Source organism: Oncorhynchus clarkii, chromosome 14, assembly GCF_045791955.1.
Source record: "Oncorhynchus clarkii lewisi isolate Uvic-CL-2024 chromosome 14, UVic_Ocla_1.0, whole genome shotgun sequence".
In the NCBI taxonomy this organism is placed as follows: Eukaryota; Metazoa; Chordata; class Actinopteri; order Salmoniformes; family Salmonidae; genus Oncorhynchus; species Oncorhynchus clarkii.
The window spans coordinates 41,025,227-41,039,080 of NC_092160.1; the positions used below are offsets into that span (position 1 = coordinate 41,025,227).

Consider the following 13,854-nt stretch of genomic DNA (forward strand, 5'->3'; position numbering starts at 1 on the left):
ATATATTCTATCTAGAGGTGGATATATTATATCTAGAGGTGGATATATTATATCTAGAGGTGGATATATTATATCTAGTTTAATATATTCTATCTAGAGGTGGATATATTCTATCTAGTTTAATATATTCTATCTAGAGGTGGATATATTCTATCTACAGTTTAATATATTCTATCTAGTTTAATATATTCTATCTAGAGGTGGATATATTTTGTTTAGAGGTTAATATATTCTATCTAGAGGTGGATATATTCTGTTTAGAGGTTAATATATTCTATCTAGAGGTGGATATATTCTATCTAGAGGTGGATATATTCTATCTAGAGGTGGATATATTCTATCTACAGTTTAATATATTCTATCTAGTTTAATATATTCTATCTAGAGGTGGATATATTTTGTTTAGAGGTTAATATATTCTATCTAGTTTAATATATTCTATCTAGAGGTGGATATATTCTATCTAGTTTAATACATTCTATCTAGAGGTGGATATATTCTATCTAGAGGTGGATATATTCTATCTAGAGGTGGATATATTCTATCTAGAGGTGGATATATTCTATCTAGAGGTGGATATATTCTATCTACAGTTTAATATATTCTATCTAGTTTAATATATTCTATCTAGAGGTGGATATATTTTGTTTAGAGGTTAATATATTCTATCTAGAGGTGGATATAGTCTGTTTAGAGGTGGATATATTATATCTAGAGGTGGATATATTATATCTAGAGGTGGATATATTATATCTAGAGGTGGATATATTCTATCTAGAGGTGGATATATTATATCTAGAGGTGGATATATTCTATCTAGAGGTGGATATATTTTGTTTAGAGGTTAATATATTCTATCTAGAGGTGGATATATTCTGTTTAGAGGTTAATATATTCTATCTAGAGTTGGATATATTCTATCTAGAGGTGGATATATTCTATCTACAGTTTAATATATTCTATCTAGTTTAATATATTCTATCTAGAGGTGGATATATTTTGTTTAGAGGTTAATATATTCTATCTAGTTTAATATATTCTATCTAGAGGTGGATATATTCTATCTAGTTTAATATATTCTATCTAGAGGTGGATATATTCTATCTAGAGGTGGATATATTCTATCTAGAGGTGGATATATTCTATCTAGAGGTGGATATATTCTATCTAGAGGTGGATATATTCTATCTACAGTTTAATATATTCTATCTAGTTTAATATATTCTATCTAGAGGTGGATATATTTTGTTTAGAGGTTAATATATTCTATCTAGAGGTGGATATAGTCTGTTTAGAGGTGGATATATTATATCTAGAGGTGGATATATTATATCTAGAGGTGGATATATCTAGAGGTGGATATATTCTATCTAGAGGTGGATATATTATATCTAGAGGTGGATATATTCTATCTAGAGGTGGATATATTATATCTAGAGGTGGATATATTCTATCTAGAGGTGGATATATTCTATCTAGAGGTGGATATATTCTATCTAGAGGTGGATATATTATATCTAGAGGTGGATATATTCTATCTAGTTTAATATATTCTATCTAGAGGTGGATATATCTAGAGGTGGATATATTCTATCTAGAGGTGGATATATCTAGAGGTGGATATATTCTATCTAGAGGGAGATATCTCTGAGGTTGATCCAATGAAAGGGTAGGTTAATATATTCTATCTAGAGGGAGATATCTCTGGTTAATTGAAGATCCAAACAGCAGTGTCAATGATTAACAACACATCCTCTATCTGCATGTGTTCTATATTACATATGTACCAGTCCTGCCATCAACATAGGAATTGATATAATCATGGATAAGCAGTTGTCTATGTGACTAATAAGACAGCTTCATAAGTGATTATTCCATTATTGTGTTGATGTGCAGACTGATATAACAATCTGAATATGGGATCGTTATTTAGGCCAATGCCTTTATAGATCCGCAAAGAAAATATGTTTCTTACATGAATTTGTCGACGGCATAGGTTTCTTTAATACAACTCCATCACAGAGAACACAGTATGTATGTGACAACTATCTGTCTCCATAGCAACTGTGGAGTTACAACCCTATGAACCCAATATTTACACAAGACACCGCTCTGTGGTGAGAGAAAGTTCTGTAATTACCAAACAGCAGAGAAAGAGATTTTCCTTTTAATATACATTTAAACATACATAAATACTGTTTGTCTTAAATATTCATTTCCTTGCTGTGTTGTGGTTATTTAGGGAACACCGTCTAATTTCCACCTAGAAAACATGAAAGCTAAAATATTATGTTACACTTTCTACACGTTCTAAACTAAGGCAGTAACTAGGAGTCTTCAGTAGTCGTCAGGACCCAGGGGCTTGGGGAGTCTGATGGATGTGGAGAGGTGTCTATGTAGGCAGGAGACTGGGTGGCTGGTGGAACTGGAGAGGATTCTGGGGACTGTGTATTGTGTTGTTCTGTGTGTCTCTGAGGGTCTGTCAGGTTAGGGCCAGGCTCTGTGAGGTCTGTTTCAAATCCAGGGTTTATCTGGCCATGGGAGTGCCTTTTCTGGACGTCTTCAAAGATCTGGAGCACCTGGCACACACACATAACAGAGGTGTTAGACACTACATATAGACAAGCATGCACACACACATAACAGAGGTGTTAGACACTACATATAGACAAGCATGCACACACACATAACAGAGGTGTTAGACACTACATATAGACAAGCATGCACACACACATAACAGAGGTGTTAGACACTACATATAGACAAGCATGCACACACACACACACACACACACACACACACACACACACACACACACACACACACACACACACACACACACACACACACACACACACACACACACACACACACACACACACACACACACACACACACACACACACAATGAGGCCCACTCTGAAGAGTCCCTAACTCTAACCCCAGCCCTAACCTTAACCCTGTTTACCTGGGACTTGGGGATGAGGCCCACTCTGAAGAATCCAATATGGCCGCTCTCTATCTTGGTGCAGTCGACCACAGTGGAGGCACTGTTTTCAGGGGACGGCCCATCACACAACACACCATCCACCTAGACAGACAGAGAGAGATTGTTATCTGTGTCTCAGCTGGACCATCAGAACTACAGTAATATGGATATCTGTGTCTCAGCTGGACCCTCAGAACTAATCAAATCAAACTTATTTATATAGCCCTTCTTACATCAGCTGATTTCACAAAGTGCTGTACAGAAACCCAGCCTAAAACCCCAAACAGCAAGCAATGCAGGTGTAGAAGCACGGTGGCTAGGAAAAACTCTCTAGAAAGGCCAGAACCTAGGAAGAAACCTAGAGAGGAACCAGGCTCTGAGGGGTGGCCAGTCCTCTTCTGGCTGTACCGGGTGGAGAGGAACCAGGCTCTGAGGGGTGGCCAGTCCTCATAGCCTACAGTAATACTACAGTAATATTGATATATGTGTCTTTAAATAAATAATAATGAAAGAATAGCTGTCAAGTGACTTGCATGAAGGAAGGAACCAGGAAATGTGGTCACAATGCGCTACAGTGGACTGATAACATACCATGTGTAGATATATTTCAGAAAATGTCGGCATAATCAGAATGTAAACAGGATCAGGACAGAAAGATCTATGTTAGCGCCAGGTATAAACAAGGCTGTGGGCACCTTGTCTCCCAGCTTGGCGTACACCTGGTTGTGGTGTGTGGTGTCTGCTTCTCCTGTGGGGTTGGCTGACGTCACAGCGATGGGACCCACCTGCAGGGCAGAATAATGGAAAAGAATGGGAAGCATCTGTTAAGATATCCAATGACCACAAACCCTGGTCCCTGAGAGCTACAGAGGGTGAACGGGCTTTTGTTCCAGCCCAGCACTAGGTCTATGATATGATCTCACCCGGTTGATAAGATGAGTAGTTACAACATAGTCTGGGTTCCTGATAGCTGCTCTAAGGGTTAGAGGTCAGGAGTTAGAGGTCAGGGTTAGAGGTCAGGGGTTAGAGTTAAGGGGTTAAAGGTCAGAGGTTAGGGTTCAAACAAGGTTGATAAGATGAGTAGCTACCACACAGTCTGGGTTCCTGATAGCTGCTCTGAGGGTTAGAGGTCAGAGGTTAGAGGTCAGAGGTTAGGATTCGTACCAGGTTGATAAGATGAGTAGCTACTGCACAGTCTGGGTTCCTGATAGCTGCTCTGAGGGTTAGAGGTCAGAGGTAAGGGGTCAGGGGTTAGAGGTCAGGGGTTAGGGTTCGTACCAGGTTGATAAGATGAGTAGCTACTGCACAGTCTGGCTTCCTGATAGCTGCTCTGAGGGTTAGAGGTCAGAGGTTAGAGGTCAGAGGTTAGGGTTCGTACCAGGTTGATACGATGAGTAGCTACTGCACAGTCTGGGTTCCTGATAGCTGCTCTGAGGGTTAGAGGTCAGAGGTAAGGGGTCAGGGGTTAGAGGTCAGGGGTTAGGGTTCGTACCAGGTTGATTAGATGAGTAGCTACTGCACAGTCTGGCTTCCTGATAGCTGCTCTGAGGGTTAGAGGTCAGAGGTAAGGGGTCAGGGGTTAGAGGTCAGGGGTTAGGGTTCGTACCAGGTTGATAAGATGAGTAGCTACTGCACAGTCTGGGTTCCTGATAGCGATGCTCTGAGGGGTTCCAATGTGTTTAGCTGATTCCCCCAGACCAAACACCTCCATCCACGGGCCTGGCGGAAGAATACAGGACATACTCATCACAGTACCGTAATTGCTGGACTATTAAGCGCACCTGAATATAAACCGCACCCACTGAATTATTAAAAAATATGTATTTTGTACATAAATACGCCGCAGGTGTCTATAAGCCGCAGGTGCCTACTGGTACATTGAAACAAATGAACTTTACACAGCCTTTAAACGAAACACGGCTTGTAACAAAAATAAATAGGCTTTAACAAAACACGGCTTGTAACAAAAAATAAACAGTAGCCTACCAAGACTCCTCCTGTGCACTGAAACCACTGAAGGCATCTCCTTCGGTGTCGGAGTTGAATAGCCTCAGAATTGCTTCATCCGATGTTGGATCGTTTTCATTGTCGCTCTCGTCACTTTCATCCGGAGGCAAATTCCCCGCTGAGCTCATGCTGCCCCTTCAACACGCAGCAGTCCAGCCTTTCCAAACCCGTTGATGATAGTGGATTGTTTGACAATGCTCCACGCTGTCAGGACCCACTGGCAGACTTGACCATAAGATGCTCTTCGCATGCGGCCTGTTTTAGTGAAGGATTTCTCCCCACTTGTCATCCAAGCCTCCCACTGAACACGGAGCGCCACCTTAAATGCACGATTTACGCTGATGTCGAGTGGCTGCAAATACTTTGGGCCATCTGCTTTTCTTCCCTCTGAAAGCTTTTGTTGTCTTTTTGCACTGAGTCAGTTCCTCACGCTGCTGTTTCCAACGTCTTATCATCGACTCATTACGGCCAAGCTCCCGTGCAGCAGCTCTATTTATTTTTCCAACAGCCAGATCGATCGCCTTCAACTTGAAAGCTGCATCAGATGCATTTCTCCGTGTCTTTACCATGATGAGGGTGACAAAATTACTACCGTAATCAGAATGATGGGAAGTTTGAGCGCGCTCGATTTACGTCACATTATGTGACGGTGCTCAGTTTTTTGGCGGCATGAATCTTGTGAAAGCGGGAAAAATCCATAAATTAGCCGCGTCATTGTATAAACCGCGAGGTTCAACGTGTGGGAATAAAGTAGCGGCTTATAGTCCAGCAATTACGGTAACTCAAATAAACTACACACACACACACACACACACACACACACACACACACACACACACACACACACACACACACACAGTGTTAATAAGTCACCCACTAACCCCTGGGTATGACCATGCTGATAGATGAGGGCCATGCAGCGCTCATGAAGTCCCAGAGCAGAGGAGACAGCAGGGATCTGACCGGTTCTAACTGGTTTATAGAGGAGACCCACAGAGACATGGGCCGGTCCTGGGCCTGCTGCTTACACCTAGAGGGAGAGACAGGGAGAGACAGGAAGAGACATGGAGAGACAGGAAGAGACATGGAGAGACAGGAAGAGACAGGGAGAGACAGAGAGAGAGGGAGAGACAGGGAGAGAGGGAGAGACAGGGAGAGACAGGAAGAGACAGGGAGACCCAGAGAGAGACAGGAAGAGACAGGGAGAGACAGGAAGAGACAGGGAGAGACAGGGAGAGACAGAGAGAGACAGGAAGAGACAGGGAGAGACAGGGAGAGACAGAGAGAGACAGGGAGAGACAGGAAGAGACAGGGAGAGACAGGGAGAGAGGGAGAGACAAGAAGAGACAGGGAGAGACAGAGAGAGACAGGGAGAGACGGAGAGAGACGGGGAGAGACAGAGGGAGAGACAGGGAGAGACAGGGAGAGACAGAGAGAGACAGGGAGAGACAGGGAGAGACAGGGAGAGACAGGGAAAGACAGGGAGAGACAGGGAGAGACGGGGAAAGACGGGGAGAGACAGGTATTACTGTCTATAGGGGTTGGCTCAGTTTTACTGTCTATAGGGGTTGGCTCAGTACTACTGTCTATAGGGGTTGGCTCAGTTTTACTGTCTATAGGGGTTGGCTCAACATGACTGTCTATAGGGGTTGGCTCAGCACTACTGTCTATAGGGGTTGGCTCAGTACTACTGTCTATAGGGGTTGGCTCAGTATTACTGTCTATAGGGGTTGGCTCAACATGACTGTCTATAGGGGTTGGCTCAGCACTACTGTCTATAGGTGTTGGCTCAGTACTACTGTCTATAGGGGTTGGCTCAACATGACTGTCTATAGGGGTTGGCTCAACATTACTGTCTATAGGGGTTGGCTCAGTACTACTGTCTATAGGGGTTGGCTCAGTATTACTGTCTATAGGGGTTGGCTCAGTATTACTGTCTATAGGGGTTGGCTCAGTACTGCTGTCTATAGGGGTTGGCTCAACATGACTGTCTATAGGGGTTGGCTCAGCACTACTGTCTATAGGGGTTGGCTCAGTACTACTGTCTATAGAGGTTGGCTCAACATTACTGTCTATAGGGGTTGGCTCAGTACTACTGTCTATAGGGGTTGGCTCAGAATTACTGTCTATAGGGGTTGGCTCAGTATTACTGTCTATAGGGGTTGGCTCAACATTACTGTCTATAGGGGTTGGCTCAGTACTACTGTCTATAGGGGTGACAAAGGGTTTGGAGAGGCAGTTAAAACATTTCTGGGACCAGCCTACCACTATGCAGTATTGTGAGTACAACGTGTATTCATCCACTGAGATGCATATGGGCCTAGTAAGCAGTGTAACTCACCTGTATGCCTTCTCCACAGCCTCAGGTCTGTTACAGGCTGCGACCAGTACATATACTGTGTCAGTGGGCATCCCACATATACCCCCACTCTTCATGATCTCTGGAGACAGACAGACACAGACTTAGGCTTCTTGTTACAGTATCAGACTTCTTGTTACAGCATCAGGGTTCATGTGAGACAGAGACAGAGAGACAGAGAGAGAGAGACAGAGAGACAGAGAGAGAGAGAGAGAGAGAGACAGAGAGAGAGAGAGAAACAATAGGACCCTGAGGTCTAAAGCAGTCCACTAAGGGAATAGGGTGCCATTTGGGACAGATGCCAGGTTAGTTGCCTCCCTCTTACCTGCTATCTGGTGAACAGCGGTGGCCTTGCGTGCCGGGACATGTGGACACGTGTCCCGCCCTCCTCCTCCTTCCCCGCTCAGCCTAACCAGGGCCCTTCCCAGGGGCAACTGGGGGGTCAGGAAGGTCATGTTGAACAGACCAGACAGGAAGCAGTAGAAAGACACCAGGCCGAACACGATAGACACGCCGATATCGTACCCATAAGGCAGTGCTCCGACGGCATCCAGCAGAAAGGAGATGATAATGAGGTGAAAGGTCGCGGCGTAGAGGAACCAGGCTATGTTCAGGAACAGAGCTCCTACCGTCACCAGACTGTTGAACAACAGGAAGCTGATGATGCCGACCGCTACGTTGAAACCTCGGGTGTCACCGTAGAGACCTCCGTACCGCGTCAGCCCCCAGACAGACCACATGACACCGTACAGGATGAATGCCGTGCTCTCCAGTGTCTTACCTACGGTACCGGAAATGAACACGATGAAAACGTGTTGGATATACAATAATCACACGAACAGAACAAATATTGAATTGTAACATGTTAATAATGCACGGGTCTTACCTCGGGAGAAGGCTACAGAGCCGACCAGCAGCTGTAGGATGCCCCCAGCCACCACAGTCCAAGGCAGCACCAGCACAACCAGCGGGTCCCGCTCCTCCACGGACGACGTGATGGAGAAGGCAGCGAGCACGGAGCAGGCGTGGCCCAACACCTCGGCGTCCGCATACCTGGAGTAGCCCAGGTAAGGGTCGTGGAGCTGTCTGTCACGGGGGCGGAGCGTCAGGTTGCTGACACGCATCACCAAGGCCTTGAACATGCCCTCCCCCGTAGGGATCCTATTGGCTAACATGTTGTAGGAGGTGATCAGTAGCATCACAGCTGACACGACAAAGATTGCCGCCTGTACACCCTGCGCCCCGGCCTGGAAGGACAGGGATGGCTGGGCGGCGAGGGCGATGGTATACGCTACGAAGAACAGCTGATACAGACCCTCAGCTAGACTCTTCTGACAACTGAACAGAGCCAGGATGAAGAACAGAACAGAGAAGACAACGGGGAAGGGAACTGGGGAGGAGGGGAGGATGGAGAAGGAGGGAGCTGTGAGGAGAGCTCTGTAGCCCTCAGTGAAGTGTAGGATGGAGGTGAAGCCATAGAAGGTGGCTGTCAGAGAGTCCATGGCCCTGTAGGAGAGGACACACACCCCCAGCTGGAATACAGCAGCCGTCCATAGCCAGGGGACGTGACCCGCAGAGAGCTGAGGAACCACGGCCAGTAGGGGGCAGGCTAACACACTGGCAGACAGGAGGTTCATCACCAGGCCTACAGGTACCACGTCATTACAGTCCTCTGGACCTCTGGACCCCTGACCCCCAGCCCTCCTCTTCTTCAGCCGTGTCCCAGGAGCCTCCACTCTACCTCGGGTGATAAAGGAGAGCAGGCGGCCACAGCCGAAGTACGCCCCCACCAGAGTGACCAGCAGGTAGCAGGCGGCGGTGGCAGACTGGCCGAAGCCCGGAGAGGAGAGACCGGCGATTTGGTGCCCACAAGCCAGACTGATAGAGAGGGTGATGATAAAGAAGACCACCTACAATACAACAAGACAATACAACAATAAGGTACAATACAACAATACAATACAACAACAAATTACAATCAAATACAACAATAAAACACAACAACACAATACAATACAATTAAACAATACCATACAACAATACAAATTATATGGTCTATATGTGTATTTGTATTTATTATGGATCCCATTGCCAAGGCAGCAGCTACTCTTCCTGGGGTTTATTATGGATCCCCATTAGTTCCTGCCAAGGCAGCAGCTACTCTTCCTGGGGTTTATTATGGATCCCCATTAGTTCCTGCCAAGGCAGCAGCTACTCTTCCTGGGGTTTATTATGGATCCCCATTAGTTCCTGCCAAGGCAGCAGCTACTCTTCCTGGGGTTTATTATGGATCCCCATTAGTTCCTGCCAAGGCAGAAGCTACTCTTCCTGGGGTTTATTATGGATCACCATTAGTTCCTGCCAAGGCAGCAGCTACTCTTCTTGGGGTTTATTATGGATCCCCATTAGTTCCTGCCAAGGCAGAAGCTACTCTTCCTGGGGTTTATTATGGATCACCATTAGTTCCTGCCAAGGCAGCAGCTACTCTTCCTGGGGTTTATTGTGGGTCACCATTAGTTCCTGCCAAGGCAGCAGCTACTCTTCCTGGGGTTTATTATGGATCCCCATTAGTTCCTGCCAAGGCAGCAGCTACTCTTCCTGGGGTTTATTATGGATCCCCATTAGTTCCTGCCAAGGCAGCAGCTACTCTTCCTGGGGTTTATTGTGGGTCCCCATTAGTTCCTGCCAAGGCAGCAGCTACTCTTCCTGGGGTTTATTATGGATCCCCATTAGTTCCTGCCAAGGCAGCAGCTACTCTTCCTGGGGTTTATTATGGATCCCCATTAGTTCCTGCCAAGGCAGCAGCTACTCTTCCTGGGGTTTATTATGGATCCCCATTAGTTCCTGCAAAGGCAGAAGCTACTCTTCCTGGGGTTTATTATGGATCACCATTAGTTCCTGCCAAGGCAGCAGCTACTCTTCCTGGGGTTTATTACGGATCCCCATTAGTTCTGCCAAGGCAGCAGCTACTCTACCTGGGGTCCAGCAAAAATTAAGGCCGTTATCCTGGTTGGAAGATTCTTGGAATTGCGAGGGGATAAGCAGAAACTCCAGGAATCTTTTAACCAGGATTTCTGGAAAACCACAGAGTTTTTGGAAAGTTACGAGAATTGTTGAAACCTACTTCCCCCCCAGATAGCACACATTACACACCTCTCTCTGGAAGAGCGAGACTATAGCCAGGATGAGGAGGGCCAGGGTGAAGGCTGCAAGACCAGGGACCAGAGAGGTCCTCAGCTCTGTGGCCCCCAACACCCGCTCCCCAACCAGCAGGTAGACCAGGCCGGATCCACCCCAAAGGGCCGACACTGTAAGACACACACTGGAGAACAAACGGGACTGGGACAAGCTGCGTCGCACACCTGGTGGGAGGGAGGGAGGGAGGGAGGGAGGGAGGGAGGGAGGGAGGGAGGGAGGGAGGGAGGGAGGGAGGGAGGGAGGGAGGGAGGGAGGGAAAAATATTTGTTTATGTCTAGCTGAAACAGTAGGTAGGGCACCAGAGTTGGGTTATTATGAGTAATAAACAGTAGGTATCCTACCAGAGTAGGGTCATTATGAGTAATAAACAGTAGGTATCCTACCAGAGTAGGGTCATTATGAGTAATAAACAGTAGGTATCCTACCAGAGTAGGGTCATTATGAGTAATAAACAGTAGGTAGGGCACCAGAGTTGGGTTATTATGAGTAATAAACAGTAGGTATCCTACCAGAGTAGGGTCATTATGAGTAATAAACAGTAGATAGTCTACCAGAGTAGGGTTATTATGAGTAATAAACAGTAGGTAGTCTACCAGAGTAGGGTTATTATGAGTAATAAACAGTAGGTAGTCGACCAGAGTAGGGTTATTATGAGTAATAAACAGTAGGTAGTCGACCAGAGTAGGGTTATTATGGGTAATAAACAGTAGGTAGTCTACCAGAGTAGGGTTATTATGGGTAATAAACAGTAGGTAGTCTACCATAGTAGGGTTATTATGAGTAATAAACAGTAGGTAGTCTACCAGAGTAGGGTTATTATGAGTAATAAACAGTAGGTAGTCTACCAGAGTAGGGTTATTATGAGTAATAAACAGTAGGTAATCTACCAGAGTAGGGCTATTATGAGTAATAAACAGTAGGTAATCTACCAGAGTAGGGTTATTATGGGTAATAAACAGTAGGTAATCTACCAGAGTTGGGTCATTATGGGTAATAAACAGTAGGTAGTCTAACAGAGTAGGGTTATTATGAGTAATAAACAGTAGGTAGTCTACCAGAGTAGGGTTATTATGAGTAATAAACAGTAGGTAGGGTACCAGAGTAGGGTTATTATGGGTAATAAACAGTAGGTAGTCTACCAGAGTAGGGTTATTATGAGTAATAAACAGTAGGTAGTCTACCTGAGTAGGGTCATTATGGGTAATAAACAGTAGGTAGTCTACCAGAGTAGGGTCATTATGAGTAATAAACAGTAGGTATCCTACCAGAGTAGGGTCATTATGAGTAATAAACAGTAGGTAATCTACCAGAGTAGGGTTATTATGGGTAATAAACAGTAGGTAATCTACCAGAGTTGGGTCATTATGAGTAATAAACAGTAGGTAATCTACCAGAGTAGGGTCATTATGGGTAATAAACAGTAGATATGGTACCAGAGTAGGGTTATTATGAGTAATAAACAGTAGGTAGGGTACCAGAGTAGGGTCATTATGGGTAATAAACAGTAGGTAGTCTACCAGAGTAGGGCTATTATGGGTAATAAACAGTAGGTAATCTACCAGAGTTGGGTCATTATGAGTAATAAACAGTAGGTAATCTACCAGAGTTGGGTCATTATGAGTAATAAACAGTAGATAGGGTACCAGAGTAGGGTTATTATGGGTAATAAACAGTAGGTAGTCTACCAGAGTAGGGTTATTATGGGTAATAAACAGTAGGTAATCTACCAGAGTTGGGTCATTATGGGTAATAAACAGTAGGTAATCTACCAGAGTAGGCCAAGAGGGCAGCGATGATAAGCAGTAGAACCCCCAGTGCAGTATGGGGTATGAGGGATTTTTCAGGAGAGCTGCCATAGTTATTCACCAGCAGCAGTAGAGAACCTGCAGGGTTCAACAACAGGTCAGAAGACATCAGGCTTCAGACCACACAAACTCACACAAAAAAAACATTGTTTGACAAGAAGCCATGAACACAGAGCCATATTCGCCCTCTATTGGCCAAGTTTCTGTACTGCAACTTGCCGATGCTCCGGACCACTCTCCCTCATATCTCTCATGAAGTCTATTTTGAGAATCAGCCTGCATTCATGTACAACATAATACATATAATATAAACCTTCTGCCACTTTTTTTTGTGGTCACAATATTTTATATGAGACCTATAAGGATCATCAAAATAAAGCGAAAATAAGATAACGACATTAAAAAAGCCCCACTCTTTTTTTGGATCAAATATATTCGAGTGGGACCTAACTGTTGTTATCTTATTTACTCTGTATTTTGATTGTCGGGGACCATGCCAAGTATTGTTTTTATGATCAACTTCTCATTGCTTCATCAACTCAATAATATATTTATTTTACAATATATTTAAATCGTAAGACACGGCTAATTCTTTTAAAGGTTTTACGCTATATAAAAAGTAGAACCCATCAGAAATCTAAATGTTCACTCACCGCCGGAGATACCGAGGATGCCCACGGAGAAATGAAGCGATTCTGCCTCGAGCTCAGCCATCTCCGGAGTGTCTAATGCACGCGCCACGGAGCGCTCTGAGGTTATAAATGCTGTCCGGTGATCTTACGTCATTCTCTCTACTTGTTACAGGATATGGCGCGGTGATTCACCCAAGTGACGCTTCTGATACCTCTCACCAAGTCACCCAACTTCTTCCTAGAGCCTTAAAATAAGGCCATTAATGAACATGGACTGTCAATGGAGAGGTAATTGTCTAAGGGGTCAAATATGGTAGGCAAAAATGTTCAAATCGTCTTTCCCGGTACACGTCTTAACACTTGTAATTATCATTTTTTTGTAAATGTGAAATTTGAGCCTGTCCAGTGTGTTTACAGGTGATTAGAACGCTTGTTATGGTCATTTTTACACCTGTTCATTACACCTGTTCAGTGTTCATTACACCTGTTCAGTGTTCATTACACCTGTTCATTACACCTGTTCAGTGTTCATTACACCTGTTCATTACACCTGTTCAGTGTTCATTACACCTGTTCAGTGTTCATTACACCTGTTCATTACACCTGTTCAGTGTTCATTACACCTGTTCAGTGTTCATTACACCTGTTCAGTGTTCATTACACACCTGTTCAGTGTTCATTACACCTGTTCAGTGTTCATTACACCTGTTCAGTGTTCATTACACCTGTTCATTACACCTGTTCAGTGTTCATTACACCTGTTCAGTGTTCATTACACCTGTTCAGTGTTCATTACACCTGGTCAGTGTTCATTACACCTGTTCAGTGTTCATTACACCTGTTCAGTGTTCATTACACCTGTTC

At 44.6% G+C, this 13,854-nt stretch overlaps 1 protein-coding gene across 1 annotated transcript; it reads right to left on the reverse strand.

Annotated features, from left to right (window-relative positions):
• Positions 1-1,980: 1,980 nt before the first annotated feature.
• On the reverse strand, positions 1,981-13,151 carry LOC139366602 (uncharacterized). Its single transcript, XM_071104287.1, has 11 exons — positions 13,012-13,151; positions 12,323-12,436; positions 10,509-10,717; positions 8,242-9,265; positions 7,681-8,136; positions 7,338-7,437; positions 5,878-6,026; positions 4,596-4,708; positions 3,685-3,774; positions 2,969-3,091; positions 1,981-2,579 (listed from the first exon to the last, which is right to left on the reverse strand). Exons 1-11 carry the CDS (start codon positions 13,070-13,072, stop codon positions 2,328-2,330), a joined length of 2,691 nt encoding a protein of 896 aa, XP_070960388.1. The 5' UTR covers positions 13,073-13,151; the 3' UTR covers positions 1,981-2,327.
• Between the last annotated feature and the right edge of the window lie 703 nt (positions 13,152-13,854).

What these genes read in the sequence shown, in the direction of transcription:
- LOC139366602 (XM_071104287.1), bottom strand. Translation starts at nt 13,072, where the DNA reads ATGGCTGAGCTCGAGGCAGAATCGCTTCATTTCTCCGTGGGCATCCTC. An exon ending in CTCTGTAGCCTTCTCCCGAG is followed by an intron (nt 8,137 to 8,241) that starts GTAAGACCCGTG and finishes CCGGTACCGTAG; the next exon opens with GTAAGACACTGGAGAGCACG. An exon ending in CAGCATGGTCATACCCAGGG is followed by an intron (nt 4,709 to 5,877) that starts GTTAGTGGGTGA and finishes TTCTTCCGCCAG; the next exon opens with GCCCGTGGATGGAGGTGTTT.